Source organism: Rhinopithecus bieti, unplaced genomic scaffold (genome assembly GCF_001698545.2).
Source record: "Rhinopithecus bieti isolate Rb0 unplaced genomic scaffold, ASM169854v2 scaffold_947, whole genome shotgun sequence".
NCBI classification, from domain to species: Eukaryota; Metazoa; Chordata; class Mammalia; order Primates; family Cercopithecidae; genus Rhinopithecus; species Rhinopithecus bieti.
Genome location: NW_016803664.1, coordinates 6,508,548 through 6,528,966, shown reverse-complemented (window position 1 = coordinate 6,528,966; position 20,419 = coordinate 6,508,548). Strand labels below are relative to the sequence as shown.

Below are 20,419 nucleotides of genomic sequence, written 5' to 3'. Positions count from 1 at the left end.
GACCACAAAACTCACCAAATGACAAGTGAAATGCTTTGATACAATCTCATGACACCCTATTCTCAGACTTCAGGTTTAGGGATATGTTGGCCTTTCTCACAATTTGTTTTCTTTTTCTGGACAATCAATGTCAATCACACAACTCTTTCTCCTTGGCTTCCATAAAGGCCGGAATTTAAATTCTGAGCTGAATTAGGCTCTGCAGCTTCCTTCAGCCAGAAGCTCTTCATAAGACTTATCTTTATTCCCACCCCAACTCTATTCCAACTCATTTTAATAGTCTTTTATTCTATGTGGCTAGTTTGCATTGCATTTATATTTTTATGGCTAGTCCCCTCATATGCACTTCATGGTGCATTGGTTGAAATGCACCATTGGCTGTGGTAGCTACATCATCATTGATCACACTCCTAACCAGCAATGGCATGATGAGCTCCATATTTGAAGTGTTACAGAGCAAATGAGGTGCAGCAATATTACAAGTCATGGCCATGTCATCTACAGGGAATTTTATAGTTTAGATCAAGCATTCATAAACACACTTTTGACCCTGTGAGATGAGTCAAGTGTGTATTATTACTATAATGTACAGATGTGGAAATGGAGATTCAAAACACTTAAGGACTTGTTCAAAGTCACAGCTCTGGAAGTTGGTTCTTGTAGGTCTGTGCCCCAAACAGTGTCACAATTATGTCTCTTACATGATAATGCTTTTGTTTTTCCTTCAGCTCTGGCACTTGTGACTGGTAGGGTCATTTTAAAATTATTTAAAAACTAATTATGCTTATATATGCCTGGCATCCACATTAGCCTGTTTCTTTGGTATTACATTTGACAGGCCTTCTTTGGAAACTCACAAATATTCCTGCTGATATTCCAGAGATGACTCTTCAGGCAGGTCTTGCATTTTCCCTGAGAAATCCTGTTGAACTTCCTCCTTGTGAGTTTGGGGAAACAGTGCTGTTGCTGAGCTGTCCCCCTCAGTTTTGGGGATGCCATCCTGAAAAGTGGAATAACCAACAGAAATGTCTTCCTCTGAGACGATAGGAGGGTGATCGCAGGTCTCGCTTTCTTTAGAAACAGCTTGTTCCTCTTTCTGCTTGTGCTGTGCAGTGCATAACTCCTCTTGAAGTACCGAGAACCCTAAAGGGAGAATGATTTAAGTATTTAGTTGAAGCTTACCTATATTGAATGGATATTTATTAAGTAACTACTATGTGCTACATCCTGAGATGGGCTGATGGATTACAAAGATGAAGAAGACACTGCATCCACCTTCAAGATACTGATCATGTAGAAGAGTCCATGCAAGTAAGAGTCAATTCCAATGCAGAGCAACTGGGTCATAGGTGCCAGTCAATGAGTGTGGGAGCACCTAACATGGGGTTAGAATTTGGAAAGAAAATGCAGAGTGTGCTACATGCCAAGGAGACCTAATGGTAAGTGGGAATGAACTGAGATAGTCAAAGCACAGAATCTGAAGAGTAAGAAGAGTACAGTTAATAATCATCATAACAAATAATAGCTAATACATACTGAAAATTTATTCTGTGTTAGGCACCGTTCCAAGTGCGCTGCAAGTATTAACTTGTTTAATCCTCACTCTAGCCTATGAGGATAGTACTCTTTTTATGTAGAGTCTTGTATGACAGGCTAAGGAATTTCATTATATCCAGGGAAATGAGGAGTCATTGAAAGATGTTTAGCAGAGGAGTGACTGGCATTCATCTATTGACTCCCTTATTCAACAGATATATATTGAGCATCAACTACGTAGTATGTGCTGCTTAGATGCTGGATACGTAGCAGTGAACAAGATAGAAAAAGCTTCTGTCCTCACTGAACTTGCATCTCTGCAGATATATATTTATGATAAATATTGGGAGAAAAGCAAACCAGGATAAAGGTAGAGGATAAATGGGGCTAGTATTTTAAATAGACTTGTCAGGAAAGGCTCTGCTTAGGAGGTGACATTTGAGCAGTGACCTAAATAAAGTGAGAGAAAAAGGTATATGTTGATCTAAGGAAAGAACATGCTAGGGTGGAGGAAGCAGAAAATACCAGGGCCCTGAAACAGGAGAATGCAGAGGAATGGCAAGGAGGCCAGGCGTGCAGGACCAGTGCGATAAGGAGAGAGGTGGGAGATGAGGACAAGCTGTGAGGCTCTTGCCCAACACTAAGATACGTCATCATTCATATCCATGAGAAGTAAACTGCCACAGAAAAAAAAGAGTGAGGAGAAACAGCCAGTAAAGTAGAAAAAAAAAAAAAGAAGAAGAAAAAGAAGCGAGAATGTCATGAAATTTAAGTAAAGAAAATGTTTTAAGAAGAAAGGCTTCACTATTCGTGTCAAATGTTACTCAGTGGCAAAGTAAGTTGAAGAATAAGAACTGCCTGCTAGACTTGACAATGAGGAAACAATAGGTGAATTTTATAAGACTGATTAGAGTGAATTACAGAGAGTTCTAGAAGGAATGGGAAGAGAGGAAGCAAGAGACAAGAAATTCAAACTATTCCTTTAAGAGATTTCCTATGAAATGGATAGAGTAACAGCAGTAATACAGGGGGGACATGTAGGGTAAAAGGAGTTATTTGCTTTGTTTTGTTTTTAAAGATGGGATCTATTAAAGCATGGTTTAATGCTGTTGGGTATGGTCTAGTGGTAGGAAGCCAAAATGGATACTTGCAGGAATGGAGTCTCTGATTGGGTAAAAGGAGATGAAATCTAGTACAAAACAAGAGATGATAGCTTTAGCAAAGTGAGGAAGTTTTATCCATTTTAATAGGATGGAAGGTAGAGTAAGTACATGTATTGAGATGCACTCGTGTTGGTAGATTTGTGGTGGAAAAATATAGACATTTGCTTCTGATTATTCCTATATTTTCTAAGAAATAGGAAGCCTGGTCATCAGCTGGGTATAAATAAAGAAAAGAGACAGTGTTGGAGGTTTGAAGGAAGAAGACAACATGTAAAATAGAGATAAGAGAGAGAGAGGAAAAAAAAAAAAAACAGTATTAGAGACCACAAACAAATGAGAACAGGTTAGGGAAACTTTAATACTGAAAATGTGGTAGGGCCAATGGCTGGAGGTCCCCGAGGGTCTGAAGCACTATTGGTGCAGAAGTAAAAGAGGAAATGTACAGTCACTGGTAGTGATATAGTCCTAGTTGTGAGCCTAGAAATGCGTGGCTAAGGTAGCATAAAAAAATACAAGTGTAAGAAGTGCCACCATGGAACTGAGGAAAGGGAATTCAATGGATCATTTTGTTATTTGTGAAATAACAAAGAATGAGCATGAAGTGGAGGTGGGAGGGTGTGTAAAACAGGGAGGAAAGCTTCAGGGTAGCAAGGAAAAGAACATATGATCACCATAGGCCATGGTCTACCTTCTGGAAAAAAAAAAAAAGACAGTAGGTCCAGTGCCTCAATTAACCACACAGACACAATACATACACACACACACACATAGACACACACACACAGTTTGACCTTCACTATGATCCAGTGTAATGGTCTGTTCAATTTCTGCATAACTATGACTGATGCGCTCCTGGAGAGGTTCTATGTTGGTCTCCATGAGATGAACAATATCCATTCGGTTGATCTTGGTGAGACATTCAATGAGGTTCGTATCTGACACATTAGAGAAAGAGCATTTATTACTTCTGAGAGGTACTCTTAGAAATCTCTTTCATTTAACTGCCTCACTCAATTTTTGATATCTGTACAGAAAAAAAAATCAAAGCCTAATTAAAAGTCTTTGTAAAAATAAGCCAACAGACAAAAGAGATATGCATATTTAAAAAAGTGGCACAGCATGGGCACAAGTCCTAAAAGTAGAATTGTCAGGTAACATACAGGACACCCGCCATACCTGAATTTCAGATAAAAAACAAATACTTCTTTAGTATAAATATGCCCCAAATATCACATGGGACATGCTTATGCTAAAAATGTATTTGCTGACCACTTAAAACTTAAATTTAACTGGGCGCACTTCTGTTTTTATTTGCAAAATCTGACAATCCTACTCAGAAGAATGTAAAGAAAAGGAATGATAAATATAGACTGGATGTTATTTATGAGTAAAGGAAGCAGAAACAGAAAGTAATGCACTGCCAGTGAAACAATGCTAAATAAAGCAATTGTGTCCACTTATCAATATTTAAAAAATATTGCGGTTTGAATAACATTACTGTTAGAAGCGAGGGCTGTTATTTAATGCTGTTCATACACATATTGTGCAAGAGTTTTTATGCAACATGCATGCTTTAGAAGTGACAGTAGCTTGTTCTCATTAGCTTATAGTAGTTCACTAAGTTCTCACTCAACATCATTGACAGATTCTTAGAAAACAATGTTCTGGTCACAAAAACATGGCCAAACTTCAAAATAAAACCCCAAATACTTTTAATATTAAACACTGAAGTGAAAGTGAGTTACACATACATTTAAGAAAGACTAATAAACATAAGTAAGATAATTATTCAATTTTTGAGGAACCAGTGAGTGATGGCGGTCATAGTGGTGGTGAGGTTCAATCAAGGAATAAATCTTCGCAAAGTGAAAATTGTAAGGAGCACCTCCTCCCACCATGCCATTCGTAAACAAACAATAACACATATGGTGGGCTCACTGAGTACTTTCCTAAGGCATCATTTATTTCATGCACATGTATAATTATCATACACTGTACACATTTTTATTTGACAATAATTTGTATTCATTCATTCTTTTCCCAATCCCCTTACTCAGTTCAGGGTCTCAAGTGGCTGGAACTTAACCCAGCAGCTCAGAGCACTTTGCATGGGAACCAACCTGGGAGATGATGCCATCCCATTGCAGGGGGCACTCACACACACCCACACTCACTCAGACTGGGAAAATGTAGAAACACCAATGAAACTGATATACACATCTTTGAGATGTGGAAGGAAACTGGAGTACTGGGGAAAAAGCCACACGGACACGGGGAGGATACATAAACTATACACAGAGAGAGGCCTTGCTGGGAATTAATTCTTTTTTCTCATCAACGTTATAAGGAAATGACATTGAACAAAATGGTATTACTCAAGGACCTGCTGTACTGTGGATTAATGGCATTTGCTTCTTTACTGTTTTACTGAATTTGCAAGATGCAGTTGTTGAGTAAGACATGTCTAACTTTAGCCCAACACACATATAGTTCCCCACTTACCTGTAGCGTGTTTCCCATCCCTCTCTAGCCAGTACTTCAACAGTGCATGACTCTGGTCTTGAAGAGAGTTGGGATTTTCAATTCGAATTTGATGAATTTGCTCCTCAGTGAAATCCAGTTCTCTTGCTAATTCTAGAAGATAAAATACTACTTTGTAAACACATTAACTTCAAGGTTTCAGTCTCTATACCTTGTTTTGTAATTTTGTAAATGATGTGTTCTTTATATTGTGGTGAGTATTTGGGTTCTTTAATTTCTACATATTAGAAGTGACTCTTATGTGCCTTTGTTCTTCTAGTACTAATTGTGGATTTTTTTCCCTAAAACTGGGTATAGAATTGATCACTGCATAGTGAAAATAAGTATGAGGCAGTGATGATAAGATATGCATAATTCAGGCCCATTTGATTCCAAAATGAAAACGAGATCATTAATACTTGCTTATGCTTTTAAGCAAGATAATGGAAAATAAATGACTGATAACAAGAGAAAGAAAACATTTCTCCCTTTAATTAACATAGGTGATGTTTTGAGTATTATAAATCCTGTTTCTGGATACTTTGATAAATACTAGCTGTGGCTATATTATGGTGGTTGGATAAATGCCTGTCTTTGACTTCATGTCAGGTGAATAAGAGGTCGAGGAAGCATTAACTGATCCAGGGAAGAAGACACAAGGTTTTCCTTTGAATTCTACTATTAACATTCCATATAGGTTGGGTGGGCCCAGTAGCTCATGCCTGTAATCCTAGAACTTTAGGAGACTGAGGTGGTAGGGACTGCTTGAGGCCAGAAGCTCAAGACTAGCCTGGGCAATATAGTGAGACCCCATTTCTACAAAAAATAATTTTAAAAAATTAGCTGGGTATGGTAGTGTTTGCCTGAGGTTCTAGCTATTCAGGAGGCTGGGCCAGGAGGATCACTTGAGCCTGCGAGTTTGAGGTTACAGTGAGCTATGATTGTGCCACTACACTCTGGCCTAGGCAACAGAGCACGATCCTGTCTCAATAAAATAAAACAAAACAAAACAAACAAAATAACAAACAAAAAAAATTACATATGGATGCTTATACATTATGGGGTGTGCGTGTGTGGGTGTGTAAATGGGGTGACTTCTTTTGAAAGCAATTTGACAATATCTTTCAAAATTAAAAATATATGTATCTTTTTCCCAGCAATTCTACTTATAATATGCCCTATAGATATACTCACAAAAATATACCAAAGCACAAGAATATTTACTGCCATCACCAGGAAACCACCTAAAGCCCATCAACAAAGGCCATTGATAAAATTATGGAACCTCCATATAGTGGAATTAAATACCTACCCACTTAAAAGAATGAAATACATATGTATATGTTAACACTATTTATGAGGAATATTATTCAGTAAAACTTTTCTTACTTTTAAATAATAGGCATAAATATAGGCACTGTATACTTTTTCTAAACGCATGAGAAGGTATTAGCAGTTATTTCTGAGGCACACGGCTAGAAGACAGATGTAGGTGTGAGAGTCATATTTACTTTTCATTTTACGTCATTCTATATGGTGGTAGGATGTGAATTTTTACCAAATATATACATATTGCATTTACTATGTAGGTATGGATACAAAGATATTTAAAGAGCAAAATAAATAATTCTGAATGTTATCTAGTAAGGCAATCAGGGATAGTTTGGCATCATTTTCTCCCCTAAATCCCCAAATTAGTTAAGTCTGATCAGTATGTAAGAATTACTTTAAGATTATTAAAAGTGAGAAAGTGGCCACTTCTCCTGTTTTCAGTCATGTACTCTAAATTATCAGTTATCTTTATGAGTATTATGGGCTCCTATTCATCACCAAATCTAAGAAATGGAAAAGGAGAAGAATATTATTTTACATGTTTATCTCTTGAAGTTAGTCAACAAGTGATATTTAAAAAAAAAAAAAAAAAAAAAAAAAAAGACTAAAACAAAAAAGCCGAGACTGACAATCTTGTTTTAATAGGTTAAGTCACAGGTAGATGAAAATGTATAGTTTTTAAAACCTACAAATCATAATGTGTAAATAAAGTATATTGATTTTAGAATTAACTTTTCCTTAATAAATTAACATAAAATTCTACACATAAACACTCTCATCTCTCAAAATGTTAGTGAAATATCTCATTCATGTGTGTTTTAACACTTAAAGCAAATTTTAGTGTTGTCTACTATGAAGATTTTTGACATAAGATATATAAAAGAAGGAGCCTTGGTTAAATCTCACATTAAATATGATAAAATTACATCTAAAATTATCTTGAAATATAATAATCTCCCCCAAATTTAGATATTCACAACTGCCAAAGGAGGTTCCTGAAGGTGGGTATATTCTCTAAATCTTCTAATGGAAAGTTATATTATTCTAAATCTCAGAAATGATAAAAGGCCTGCCCTGGGCCATATATACCATTAGCTGATGCAGAGCCCAGGTTTTCTAGTACTTAGTTTATTCTTCTTTTCATATATTCTTTCTCAAGAAAGCGGGGGGTACCTTTTATGCTGTGAATGACACTTGACTGATGCATCTATGTCAGGTTTTGTTGAAAACCTGGGTCACATTCTTTTTACCTGTCCAGCTGAAGCCAAGGTGATCAGCAATATAAGCCAGCCTTTCCTCGATCCGTTCCTGCTCATCCTGTGGATCTGGAGAAGGTCAAAAACAGAATGGCCAAAGATTGTCTATGACAGGAGAGGAACCACAGTACTGATTCATTCAAAGAAAGGAAGTCACTTCTCCAAATATTTGAAAGCACAAACTAGATACTACATTTCAGATCATATTGAATGTCTGATTTCCGGGGTGGAATGGGGAATAGATCTAATATGAATCATGAAAACCATCTGCTTCCATATCTCTTTAATCAAGACTAGTTACTAGACATAATTATATAAGTTGCTGATTTCTACTAATCTTATGACTTTTCTTTTAAATTATTGGAGAGAATACTGCCCACCAAGAAGACCACCATCTTGTTCATGAAACACCAGAGAAATCATAAATGGGATGCAGAAGTGAAGCAATTGGCTAGGACCTCCTATTATTGCTTGTGGAGGGATAGATCTTTTCTAGGTCATTTCTGAAAGGAAACACAGCAGGGATTCACAAGAGATGTTGATCATGAGTTGATCAGGCCATCCTGATTAGTGTGGCCAGAAACAGCATTTGGTCCTGGTGACCTTGGAGAAACAGGGATAAAAGCATATGCATTTATATGTGTATATTGTATCTGTATGCATATATGTCTTTGGGGCAAAGTTTCTGCCTTCTTGCTATTAAGCTTATATACTACTCACCCTTATAAACTATAATTTTCCCATTCATGTTTAACTCCCACTGATTGATGGGCATCATTTTAGACCATGGTATAGGAAATTTTGTATAACCTCAATTTAAGAATGACAGTCTTCATTGTAGAGATATTGGAAGAACACAGGCTACTTTTCAAAGCCATCTATGGTTTCCTTTTTCATAAGTCAAAGAGCCATCGTCCCCTCACAGTCAACTTAAACTGTGCAAAGTTTGAGTTTTTGTTGTCTGCTGCATCTAATTAGAGTACATTCTCCATCCATCTACCACATAAATGAAAAGCATATTTTTACCTTAGGTTTGTTTGCTTAAAGTATTTACCAATGGTATCTGAAATCCAACCTTTCTGAATCAAAAACAGATCCACAACAATTAGAATTTCATGTTATGTGAAATCTTCTCAAGCAAATGGCTTCCTAATGATTACAAAATTGTAAGTAAAAATTATTTTAAAGTATGCAAAGGTAAGAAGAAAAGCAATGAGTCTTCATACTATGAAACAAAATACAATATATTCATGTGCAAAAGTGCTTAATTTGAGTCTAAGCTTGGGACTTCAGAACAACAAAACTCAAAGCTCGCATGGCCTTATTACGTGCAGAGGCTAAAGAAAGGCAAGATCACTGTTGCCTGGTTATTATGTTTATGTTTTCCATAAGCATTCTCATTACTCAATCTTGAGATTGTTTTCTTAGACAAGAGTATACAAAGAAAGCACAAAACACAAAGGGCTTACACAAACACATTAGCCACTACAGAAAGCTTAAAGAAAATGAGACACAAATCATCAAATAAAACAAACATACAAAAAAACTATATCAATTTTATGACATGCGTAGCACAGGGAATCCCAGTGGCTGGCAAATACCTTCAGCATGGTCATGGCCATTTTCATCAGGGATGCGTTCAATCAGAGTCTCAATAGACTCATCCCAAATGGGCCTTGTGTCAAAGATGTCCTCAGGAACTGAGTGCTCGGTCTCAACAGGTGGCAGATTTTCAATTACTGATACTTCCAGGGCACTACTACTTTCATCGTCTGAAACTAGTTCCTGCTCCCTCTCTGACTGTGTCAGCCTATCCACTAACTTGGAAGCCTCATCACTAATCTCCTCAAAGAATTCTATGGAATTTCTGTAAAGGTCAAAGAAATGCTCTTTACTTTCTTTTGTGGGGCTTGTGCCCCCCCTGCAGGAAGATGTGGTGCTTCTGCTCTTAACTGGCAATCGGGATGTAAGTATCTTTGGTCTTGTGGCCCCTTCTTCTGATTCTAACTCAAGTTCCTCTGCCCTCTCTCTGCTCTCTGTTTCTGTCTCAGTGTAACTTCTGGTTTTTACTGGGCATTTGGTCTTTGAGTCCAAAGAACTAGCATCAGATTCAGATTTGCTTCTAGTATCTGGTGCGATGCTTGTCATGTCCTGTCCCTGAGGAGCCACTGTCTCCTGGACAGAGGTGTCTAGATCTGAGAGCTGCTGTTCAACTCTTTGGAGGGGTACTTTGACAGGGAGTTTGGACTTTGGTTTTGCTTCATCCTCCTTATTTTCCTCATCTACACTGGATAGCAAATCTTCAGAAAGGGAACTCTGATACTCTGCAGATGGAGGTGCTGTGGTGGAAGTGGGCATAGTCCTTACAGGAATTTTAGATTTGCTTTCAGTAGAAGGCACATTCTCCATGGGTGCAGTAGGAATTTCGATTACTGATTTCTGTTCTTCTGGGGAAGAATCGGGAGAATCAACACCCCTATCTGAATAAACAGACCTGGTGACTGTGGAAAAATCTAACTGGACTTGTGCAACTGGTTCAGAAGAGTCGGGGCAGGATATCTGCTTTAAACCAGACAGAGGAGATATATCACCCGTTTGCATGGTGGGGAGGTCCTTGGTCCCTACACTAACAGCCTCTTTTGTCAGTGTTTCAGGGGAGGCTGAAATCCCCATTTGAGAGTTAAGCTGAGCATCCGAAGCAGGTATTTCCTCTACTTCCTCACTCAGGTCATCTGGAAGTAAGTCTGCCTCATCATCCACTGTTTCTTTTGATTCTGAAAGTGCTAGTGATTCAGTTGATGTCTCCAGCGGTAAGGGCTCAGCCCCAGTAGCCCCTTCTTTCACATCTTCAGAGAGAGTCTCTTCCCTGGATTCTTGACCAATTTGGAAAAAGTGAAAACTTTCATCTGCATAGGACCTTTTGGTCATATCAATGGCACCACTTCGGGTCATTTCAAACAATTTTCCTTCCTGAAACAGAAATGGGTTTTGCTCACTTGTTGGGGTTCCCTCTTCAGTTGGGGTTCTAGCAGGAGTGGTGTCAGGGGTGGTACCCTGTGATTGTCTGTCTACCATCAAACCAAATATCTTTTGTTCTTCCTCTTTCACACGAGCCTCAAAGGCTTCATCGTCTTCCCGAATTTCACTCCAAGAATCAGAATCAACATCAGTTTTTGTGATAATGACTTTGCTTATTTGTTCACCAACAACTGCTGTTGTAGCTGACATAGTAGACTCAAAAGATGAAGAGGCACTGTCTGATTGCATTTCCCACAAGGTACTTTCTTGTTGGGATTCCACTTTTATGTCTTGGCCCTCAAAATTAGATTCTTTGCTTAAAACAGTTCCACTAGAGGAGCTTGCCACCACAACATCTTCAACAGGGGATGTGATGGTAACAGAATACACTTCAGAAGAGTGAAAACTTGTGGTGTGATTTGCATCTGTTTGGGTTTTGCTTTCTTCACTAGAGAAAAAAGATTGGGAAGGGACATTTTCATAAGGGCTAGTTATTTGGCGATCATAGATTTCATCCGTCTCAGCTAGGTCGGACACAGGAACATCCATGGAAAATCTATCTGTTTGAGTAGTAATGGATGAGTCTTGAGTGGGGCAGTCCTTTGGTAAGTTCTCAAATGTTTCATCAGTTTTTGTGATTTCTGTTTTTTGAATAGAAGATGTGGTGGATACGTCTTCATCTAACTCTTTTCCTTCAGATACCAAACAATGAGGCAAAGAGGACGAAGGTGAAAAGCTTTCACTGGGGCAATCTGCTTGTGGAGATTCTGCTCTAGAAACATCAAGCTCTTCTCCCTCTGTGTCTTTTTCATGACTGCCTTGGAGAGCTAACGATTCTTTAAAGATTACTGGCTGTTCATCAATATCATCATCAGTTGGACTCTGCAGACCTGAAGAGACAGGAGCAGCTGAGCTGCTAGGACTCATGGCCTCACATCCATGGCCACCACAGATTTCTGGCTGATCAGTGTCTCTGTTTAGCTTATCAAAAGAATTATCTGCAGCTTCAGTGGAAACAGCATGACTGTCTTCAGCTAAATGGGATTCAGAATCTTTTTCTTCTTCTGATTTACCTGGCTCTTCCTGAGTCTCTTCATTCATCTTGAAAGTATATTGTTTGGAAACGATAGGCTGGAATTGTACTTCTTCTGGACTGGAATTGGAGTCCATGCTTGATGGAAGTGGTGAAGGAGGTTGTACTCGAATCACTGGTTCTGGTAAGAGGCCTGAGTCAGCACCTTTTTTTAGCTGTGTCAGCTCAGGTTCACTTTCTGAGGAGGAAGACACCTTCCTGCTCTCTGAAGTTACTAACCCAGGGACACCACTTTCATCCTCCCCACTGCCCGTATGTTTCGGTTCATCCACATCTACTGAACAGTCTGCATCTGGGTCACAGGATGAAGAGGATTCTTCTTGTTTGGGTTCTTTTTTGTAGTCCCTTTTCTGCTTTGCTTCTTGTTCAAGTTCATCGAACATTTTGATTTTGGTTACCATTTTAAACATCTCCTCTTCAGGTGTGAACCTCTTTTTCTCCCCATTTTCTGAATCATCCTCCTCTGCACATTCATGAATCACAGCTGGTTTTGGTGTACTTACATCTGAGGTTTTGGGTGTAACCTCATAGCTGACTTCTTCAGAGCTGGGGGTGTCGGGAGAAAGGGGACTCTTCCCTGAGCTCTCCATGAGCGATGTCTGCTCAAGACTGTCATCCTCAGCACTGCCGTCAGGGTCTCGGAGTAGCCGGGACCGCACAGAGGCTACTTCCATCAAGAGTTCTGTTTTGGCAACAGCTGCAGGAAGAGGAAAGTGACTTGGAAAAATTCCAGCCTTCATCTTTGGTTCAACAGGGCTGCTTTCCAGAGAGTCACGGCAAGGGGATTCTTTCAGAGGACTTGGCTCCAGAGAATCAGGGGTTTTGTGTGAAGAGTTATCTTCTAGCACAGGGCTGGCTTCCAGAGAGTCTTTGTGGCTCACTGCTAATGAGTCATCAGCCACAGCACTGAGGACTTCGCTATCTCGGCTAGGGAGTGCAAGTTCTAACCCTTGGGGACTTCTAATGACTCCCTGAGGCTTTGATTCAGTTCCTGTATCTGTCTTTACAGAAGCCTCAGGCAGCGGCGAGGCCTTTGTCTCATCTGAGGTGGCTGTGGATTCCTGAGCCTCACTATCAGCTTGTGTCTTGTGGGCTGAACTACCAAAGGTATGTTGACCTTCATCACAGGCTGCCTCCTCAGTCAGTCCTGTGGGTGTCTCTTTAGCTAATGCTACACTACAGCTGCCTGTGCAATCATCTTTTCTTTCAGGGCTTGTGTCTTTGGGAGAGCCTAGAGTGGTCTCTTTCTGAAAACCCTCAGTAGAGGTCTCTGAGACCTCAGTGACTGTGGCACCTCGCTCTTCAGAACCACCAGTAATGTCTTTGGTTGTGGGATGCTCTTTCTCTGAATGAATTTCTGTGGTGGTTTCTATCTTGGTGCTTTCCTTTGTTTCCCCAACTTGCTCCTCACTTTTCTTTGGTGAGAAAGAAAGGCTTTCTGGGCTTGTCTCAGGGGTCTCTGCTAGGCCCTCATGCTTATAGCTTTCTTCTGAACTAATCTGAGGGGTCCCCTCCATCAGACTGCCGCACGGGGAGCCAGCTACCCCCTCATTCTTTAGGCTTTCAGAACTGCCATCTAAAGCACCACTTTGTAAAGACAGAGCTGGAAGGAACTCATCTTTCATGTAGTCGAGTGGAAATGTCGTGTTGAAAGGACTAGTGAGTACTTGGTCTAAATGAAGCTGTGCCTTTTCTGTCTCCTCACTCAGGCGGAATTGTTGGTATTTGTCATTGTCTTCCAACTCTTGCTTAATGACCTCAGAGAAGTCAGTGGAGGTTTTCCTATCTGGGCTGATCTGGAGATCCATGTCTCCCTGCTCATCAGCCATCTTTTCTTTGGGGACTTCGCTCTCTCTGTGGCTTTCTCCTTCAGGTGCTGACTGAACAGGTTCAGGTATTTTGTGGCTGAGAATTTTCTCCTTTTCTCCAGCTGCATCTTCTTTCTTAACTCCTATAGAGGAAGCACGAACTCCTCTTTTGGATTCCGTCGTGCCCGTTACTGGGAGTCTCTGGCCTCGTTTGATTGTCTGATTCTCTGTTTTCTGAGTTTCTCTCTGGGTTAGTATCGGCCCCTTTTCTTTTTCTATCCGAACTTTACCTTTCTCTTGTGGCTGCTTTTGTTTTGCTGATTTGTGCTCAAAGAGTCCAGTTTTATGTTTAGAAGGGTCCTGACCTGACTGGAAAGCCTTCATCAGCTCCCGAACAGACATGGTTTCTTCGATCCTCTCTGTTTTGAAGTGGGGATACAGGCGGTTGCTTTTCTGTTTTGCCAGAAGGTGACATAGGCAGGTGCTTTTCGGTTTTCCCAGCTGTTGATACAGGTTGGTGCTTGTCCGTTCTTCCGGACGGTGAAACAGGCAAGCGTTTTTCTGTTCTCCCAGGCGATACTGGCGGGTGTTTTTCTGTTCTCCCGGAGGGCGATACAGGTGGACGTTTGTCTGTTTTGCCTGAAGGTGAAACAGGTGGGTGTCTTTCTGTTTTTGTAGATGACACAGGGGAGTGCCTTTCAGTTTTTGTCGAGGGTGATACAGGTGAGTGTTTCTCAGTTTTACTCGAAGATGACATAGGTGAATGTCTTTCCGTTTTTGCAGAGGGTGACACAGGTGAGTGTTTCTCAGTTTTACTTGATGGTGATACTGGAGGGTGCCTTTCAGTTTTTGCAGAAGAGGAAAGAGCAGAGTGTCTTTCTGTTTTAGAGGAGGGAGACCCTGGTGCATGTCTCTCTGACTTCAGAGAGGGTGATGCAGCTGGATGTGTCCTGTGAGTGGTCTTTTTTGGCACATCCTCCTTGCCTTTGACTCTGATGGGCAACTTGCTTCGACCTTTCTGTTCATCTTCCACTCGCTTCTGAAGGGCCTTTACTTTGTCCTTTATGGAACCAATGGGAGTTTCTTCTATCAAAGGAGATGTGGCCTTGACAGTGGGAAGAGGTTCAGGGGCTAAACCTGGGTCTTCATCTAATGACTCTTCTGAACTACCTTTTTTAAGTTCAGCTTTCTCTGCACTAGCTTGTAAACTTTCCTCTTTTTGTTTCTGCTTTTCTTTTAATTTCCTTCTTACTGGCTTCTTTATTCCCAAGCTTGGTTTGTGCTGTTTCTGTGTACTCTGTGTCTCATCTGGGGGTATGTCTTTCCCTTCCTTTTCAGAGCTCTTGCCAACAGCCAGAGCCTCACATTTCTTCCCTGCCTTATCTTGAACTGTCTGTAGCTGCTCTGAGTCTTTCTCTACTTTTCCTTTTATCTCTTTATCTATTCTAACTTCTGCACATGGATATTCAGTGATTTCTAAAGGTGCTTTTTGCCTAGCCTCTTCTATTTCCTCATCACTGACAATAACCCATTCCTCTTCCACTAATCCTCTCTCAGACCGAGAGCTCTGCACACTGCCTTCATCTCTTGTGCAGGTTCCACTTCTCAGGATTTCATTCACTTTCTCTAAGTCCTCTTTAACTCTTTCAACGATTTCAAAAGGCTCTCCTGGCTCTTCCTCAGCAGCCTTCACCAGCTCCTTCACTTTAATAGAACCTGCCTTATCAGACACATCTGTGGTCAAGATGGCGGTCATTTTGATCAAATCTTGTTTCATCTCAGAAACTTCAGAGAGCAAGTCCGGACTTGCTAGGACAGGAACTTCATTAACGAGGTGACTTTTCAGGACAGATGTTTCTGTAGATTCTGTCTCATCATCTTTGATGTGAATGAAAAACATTGAAAGTAAAATGGAAATCAAAAAAGATATTGGCAAATGTAATCAGGACTGAAACGACACAGCGTCTTTTCCTGTGGTGGTGGTGGGAGGGGCAACAAAATGGGCTGGGAATGGTAGATCCACAAGGCCTCAGAGTACAAGAGCAAAGCAAGGCTAACGGAAAAAAAACAACTGAAAAGGAAAAATGAGCAGGAAATAACTTGCTTAATTTTTCTCACTTGTAGCACATCCACACATACAACAAAGCTAAAACAAGACGTACACACACAAAAAAAACACTACATATCAAAACAAAGAACGCAGTGAAATTACACAGAGGTATCTCAAGATTGTTCAGACGTTACAGATCAATGTTAAAAAAAAAAAAAAAACCATGGAGAAAAAATAAGAAAAAAAGCATTAGAAATTGCAGAAAGTTGATTTCCTCTAGGAGAAAGCCAGTAGTAGCAAGCTCAGAAAAACATCTAATGATGTATATACATTTTCAATCATATAAAAATCTGAAATTCAGTATGTTTAGTTCTACCAATATACAAAGACTATATAAAATATATCTGAATCAGCTGCAAACCGGCATTTCATCTAAGGGAAATTCACACCTAACAATGAAACAAACAGTCTGGTGCTAAGAGGCATGGTCCTTTCCTTGGAGCAACCTCCTTGTTTAGACACAGAATGGAAAGACCAAGGAGGGAAATAAAGGAAAGGAAAGAAAAACAACAGAAACAACAATTGTGATTAAACTTATAAGTGAGTCCAAAGTTAAAATATGATGCATGGCAACCCAAGTCAGAGACAGTCACACAGGACACACACACAGTTTATGTAAGCCAAGTTATTTCCATGCAAAGCAAAGGTGGAGTAAAACTGCTGGGAGAGGCGGCCTTGCTGAAACGCATGGGCAGGAGGATGGCAGGAATTTAGAACAGATATGTAAAATGTTACTGTGGCAAAGTGTACTTATTTCTCTTCAGCATGCATAAGCTGCTGAAGGTGGTATATTTGAGTTTTAGGTTGTGGGGGCTTATACCCATTAATGGTAAGGAAGAAAACTCAGTAAACTCTTCTAAAATGTGCTCATAAAAACACTTCAGGTAAGAGTCCCTTCCACAGAGCCCTTCTTTAGAGATTAGTTTATACCTAGATGAAAATTATCTAATGATTATCTTTAAAACAAAAGCAAACATGAGTCTGTATTTAAAACTTTTGAAACACTCAAAACACCTAGAAATCCTTCAGGAAAATCCATGGCATTATAGCAACATGGTAACATTTTTTATCTTTCTTTTCTTTTTTTTTTTTTTTTTTTTAACAATTGAGCCATATGGATGAATTAATTTTTAATTCTTACTAGTTTGCATCGGGGAGCAAAGTAAGAGGCCGTTTAAACAAATGGAGTAGTTCTGAAGAAGAAAGTGAGAGAATAAAGTAAAATCACTTAAAAAAAGGAATCAATGAAGGCAATGTGATATGTCATATATACAAAAGTGCCTTCTCTTGGGAGAATCTGTGTTTGTTGAGGAGATACAGTATGTGAATATGTGAATATTCCAGATCTGAATAATGCTTTAACATGAGGGTAAGCCTCATTCAAAGCAACTTCAATAACCTGGTAGTAAATTACATTGTCCTAGGACTTTTAAAAAAAAGCCCTCAGATCACTGTATAGGGCCAAATGAGCATATTGAACATGGTTCTAAGTTTTCTCATTTTAGGAATATACTCTGAAATACAGCAAATCAAAATAAACTCTGAAATAAAATTTATTGATATTCAATAAACTTTAAAATCAGATTTTAAAAGCGTTTGGGGCACAAAAGCAGAAATCTGTAAAATTCAACTGAAGCTTCCACATAAGAAGCCAGAGAGTCACTAGACACAGTCCAACAAACTAAAACGTTAATTGGCTATTACAAACCTGAAATGAGTTCTAAGATAGCTCTTTTAAGGTCTGTAAAAAACAGTTCTCTCTCTACTAGATCAGGTTTGGGATTTGCATCATTATTTAAAATTAGCCCTATAATAAGATGCTGTTGTGATTAGTAACTTTATCCAGGGGTTTTAATTTTGCATTTGTGGCCCTTCATTTTGTTTATTTATTTATTTTTTTTCCAGAAAGTTTTCACAGAAGTCTGTTAGACCTCAGCTCTAAAGACGTTGGTTACACTTCACCACAGTAAAAGTGCAAGAGTGGGATGGGGAAGGGGCAGGCATTGGATGGGGTTAGCTTCAGCTAAGAACTATTAGACAGTATCACTTTTGCAGGTGTATCCTACAAAAATAATGAGCTCTCTACAGAAGTCATTCTTGCATTACATAAAAAGTGATACTGTCATGTCAGTGCTTAAAAAATAATGAGATGACAATGTTATGTTAACAAATGGACAAAACGGTAGGGTGGGTTTCTAAACAAGCATAACAGCAATACCAGGGTTAACAAGGATGTCAAAAGAAAGTGAATGCTTAGATGAATAATCATTGCATTTTACTGCTAATTAGCTTGCAAATCAGGTATATTTGTAATTTAACTGGCCAAGCTGCTTTTATAAATATATTAATGATTAATAAGGATAATATAAAAATTTAATTACTATAGTGGTTAGTAATAGCAACTAGCTTGCATTTTAATTCATGCTTCTTTTTATGGTAGCCAGCTTTCAGACAAACTCAATTTTCTTTAAATTCTTACTTTTTTCTGATGTCATATCGATCTGAAAGAAAACATACATAAATTGAATGGTTACAAATACTGCCTTGGCTCATAGCCCCTGGTGTGCACAAGAAGCTCCTATCCATAATTATACATGTTGGGTGACACCATAGCTATAGGAAGGTCAGAGTAATTTGCTACAGTTTTTCCTGAGAGTCTCCATGATTCTTATCCTGACTTTGGAAAAAAACTTCTGTTTTCTAGACACTACAGGTAGAAAGTCCTTTCTAGCATGTTAATCCTGGGAAGATACGACCCAGGCTGGTTTTGATGTTGGGATACATATTTATTATGGAATAAGTCAGAAAAAGGGTGAAGTCAGTATTAAATAATAAGTATCCATTTAGTGGAGAAAAAGGATGAGAAACAGCAATGCTAGGGTGATATGTTCTACAGAAGTAGTTTCATTATCATTAATAATAAGTCAGCATTCCAGATACTGAAAAGAATATGAACTGGATCTATTGCCCTGAATAGTTCCAGAAAGTATTCAGTAGGAAAATCATCTAACAGAAAAAAGGGATTTGTGAACAGGGCCAAATTGGCTTCCCTATCATTTTTAACAGCTGTGGTGGTAGGGTCACTGAGTACAGGAAGGAAACGGAGTATGTGAAGCAAAGAGTGACTGTGCAGTTGAGGGAAATAATGACTTCAGTCTTAAGTCGGTTGTGTATATGGCTATGTACGGCAAGACAGTGAGTCTATAATCACCCTTCTCACCCTGCTCCATTGCCAAGGTATCAGAAAAAAAGTGAATCCAGGGGCATCTTCTGAACTGTAATGTAAGGTCTTAAAATGTAAGGTCTTACATTTTAAGCTGGTGGATATAAGTGTATTTATTATATATTTTTTATATTTTTTATTTTGAATGCATTGGAATAACATTTAAAAAAAGAAAACTAGTATATTTGAAAACATTTACATAAAACTAATAACATATGCATCTGTCTATCTTAGAAACAAATACATTATTTTAAGTTTTCCCATTATGTTTTTCATTTCTATCATAATATTTGGGCATTTTCAGATCTTTATAATGGAGACAAACACACATTTGCTTTAAATATTGAAGCAGGTTTAATTCATATACCTATTTATTCAAGGTAACCTCTCTAAGACTTGCTTTCTTCATCTATAATGTAATATTTAATAACAAACACCTCATAGGTGGTTGTGAGAGATCAATATTGATGAGGCATGTGCAACACTTAGTAAAGATCCCACTTTATAAGAAATTCTTATTATTAGCATAGTTCTGCATTATAATATTATAGTCTAAGGAGTCAACTATATGCTTCTTAAAGTTTTTTGGTCTCAGTGTTTATCAAACTCTTTGCTCTTAGGGCCCCTTTACACTCCCCAAAATTACTGAGGAGCCTGAAAAAACTTCTGATGGTGTGTGATATGTATAAACAGATACCTGTATTACAAATGAAGGCTAAGAAAATGCTAGAACCTAAGAGTATGCAAGCATACATTCCATTAATTGCCAGAGTGGCAATGTCATCACATGTAGTATAGACTCTGGAAGACTCCTCTATAGTTTGTGAGGATATAGAAGTTTAAAAGGCAAATAGTGTCTTAGTACATTAAAAATGTAGTAAATTTTACTAAATGTAGTAAATTAAAAATTAATTAATTAAAAATTAAGACATTAATAATGTCTTAGTATAAGAAGAGTTTCAACCACTAGATGTCTTCCGACTAAGAATCCCTGAGATAATGGTTTAGCTCTCAGTAGTTGGTGGAGAAATATAGTATTGCATAGAGACATGGCAACAGTTTATAGGGAAACTTTACTATTCCCTTAAGTTGCTCAACAAGATGAGAAAACAGAGGCTTAGAGAGGTTAAGCAAAATTGTGCCCCTTTAATTACTAAGAAGAACCGCCTACCCCTTCTAAGAACACAGGTTAACTATGTGCTCTTATTAGTGGTTACAGCAATGACACAGCCATTAACAAGTGACACTGTCATAAAATTACCTCTTCCTCCTGTTCTTGATCTGACTCTGATTCCTTTCCGCCCCAAGATGCCATGCAAGATGGAAAAAAGAGAGAAGGAAGAGTAGAGAGTATTTAGAA

The 20,419-nt window shown here is 38.8% G+C and overlaps 1 protein-coding gene across 1 annotated transcript in view; it reads right to left on the bottom strand.

Moving 5' to 3' along the window:
- The window catches only part of ANK2 (ankyrin 2), a 241,025-nt gene that overhangs the window by 14,890 nt on the left and 205,716 nt on the right, over positions 1 to 20,419 (bottom strand). The window contains 8 exon segments of the mRNA XM_017847754.1: positions 858 to 1,143; positions 3,491 to 3,634; positions 5,202 to 5,333; positions 7,802 to 7,876; positions 9,409 to 14,153; positions 14,155 to 15,604; positions 18,316 to 18,337; positions 20,321 to 20,353. Coding sequence (XP_017703243.1) covers positions 858 to 1,143; positions 3,491 to 3,634; positions 5,202 to 5,333; positions 7,802 to 7,876; positions 9,409 to 14,153; positions 14,155 to 15,604; positions 18,316 to 18,337; positions 20,321 to 20,353 — 6,887 coding nt within the window.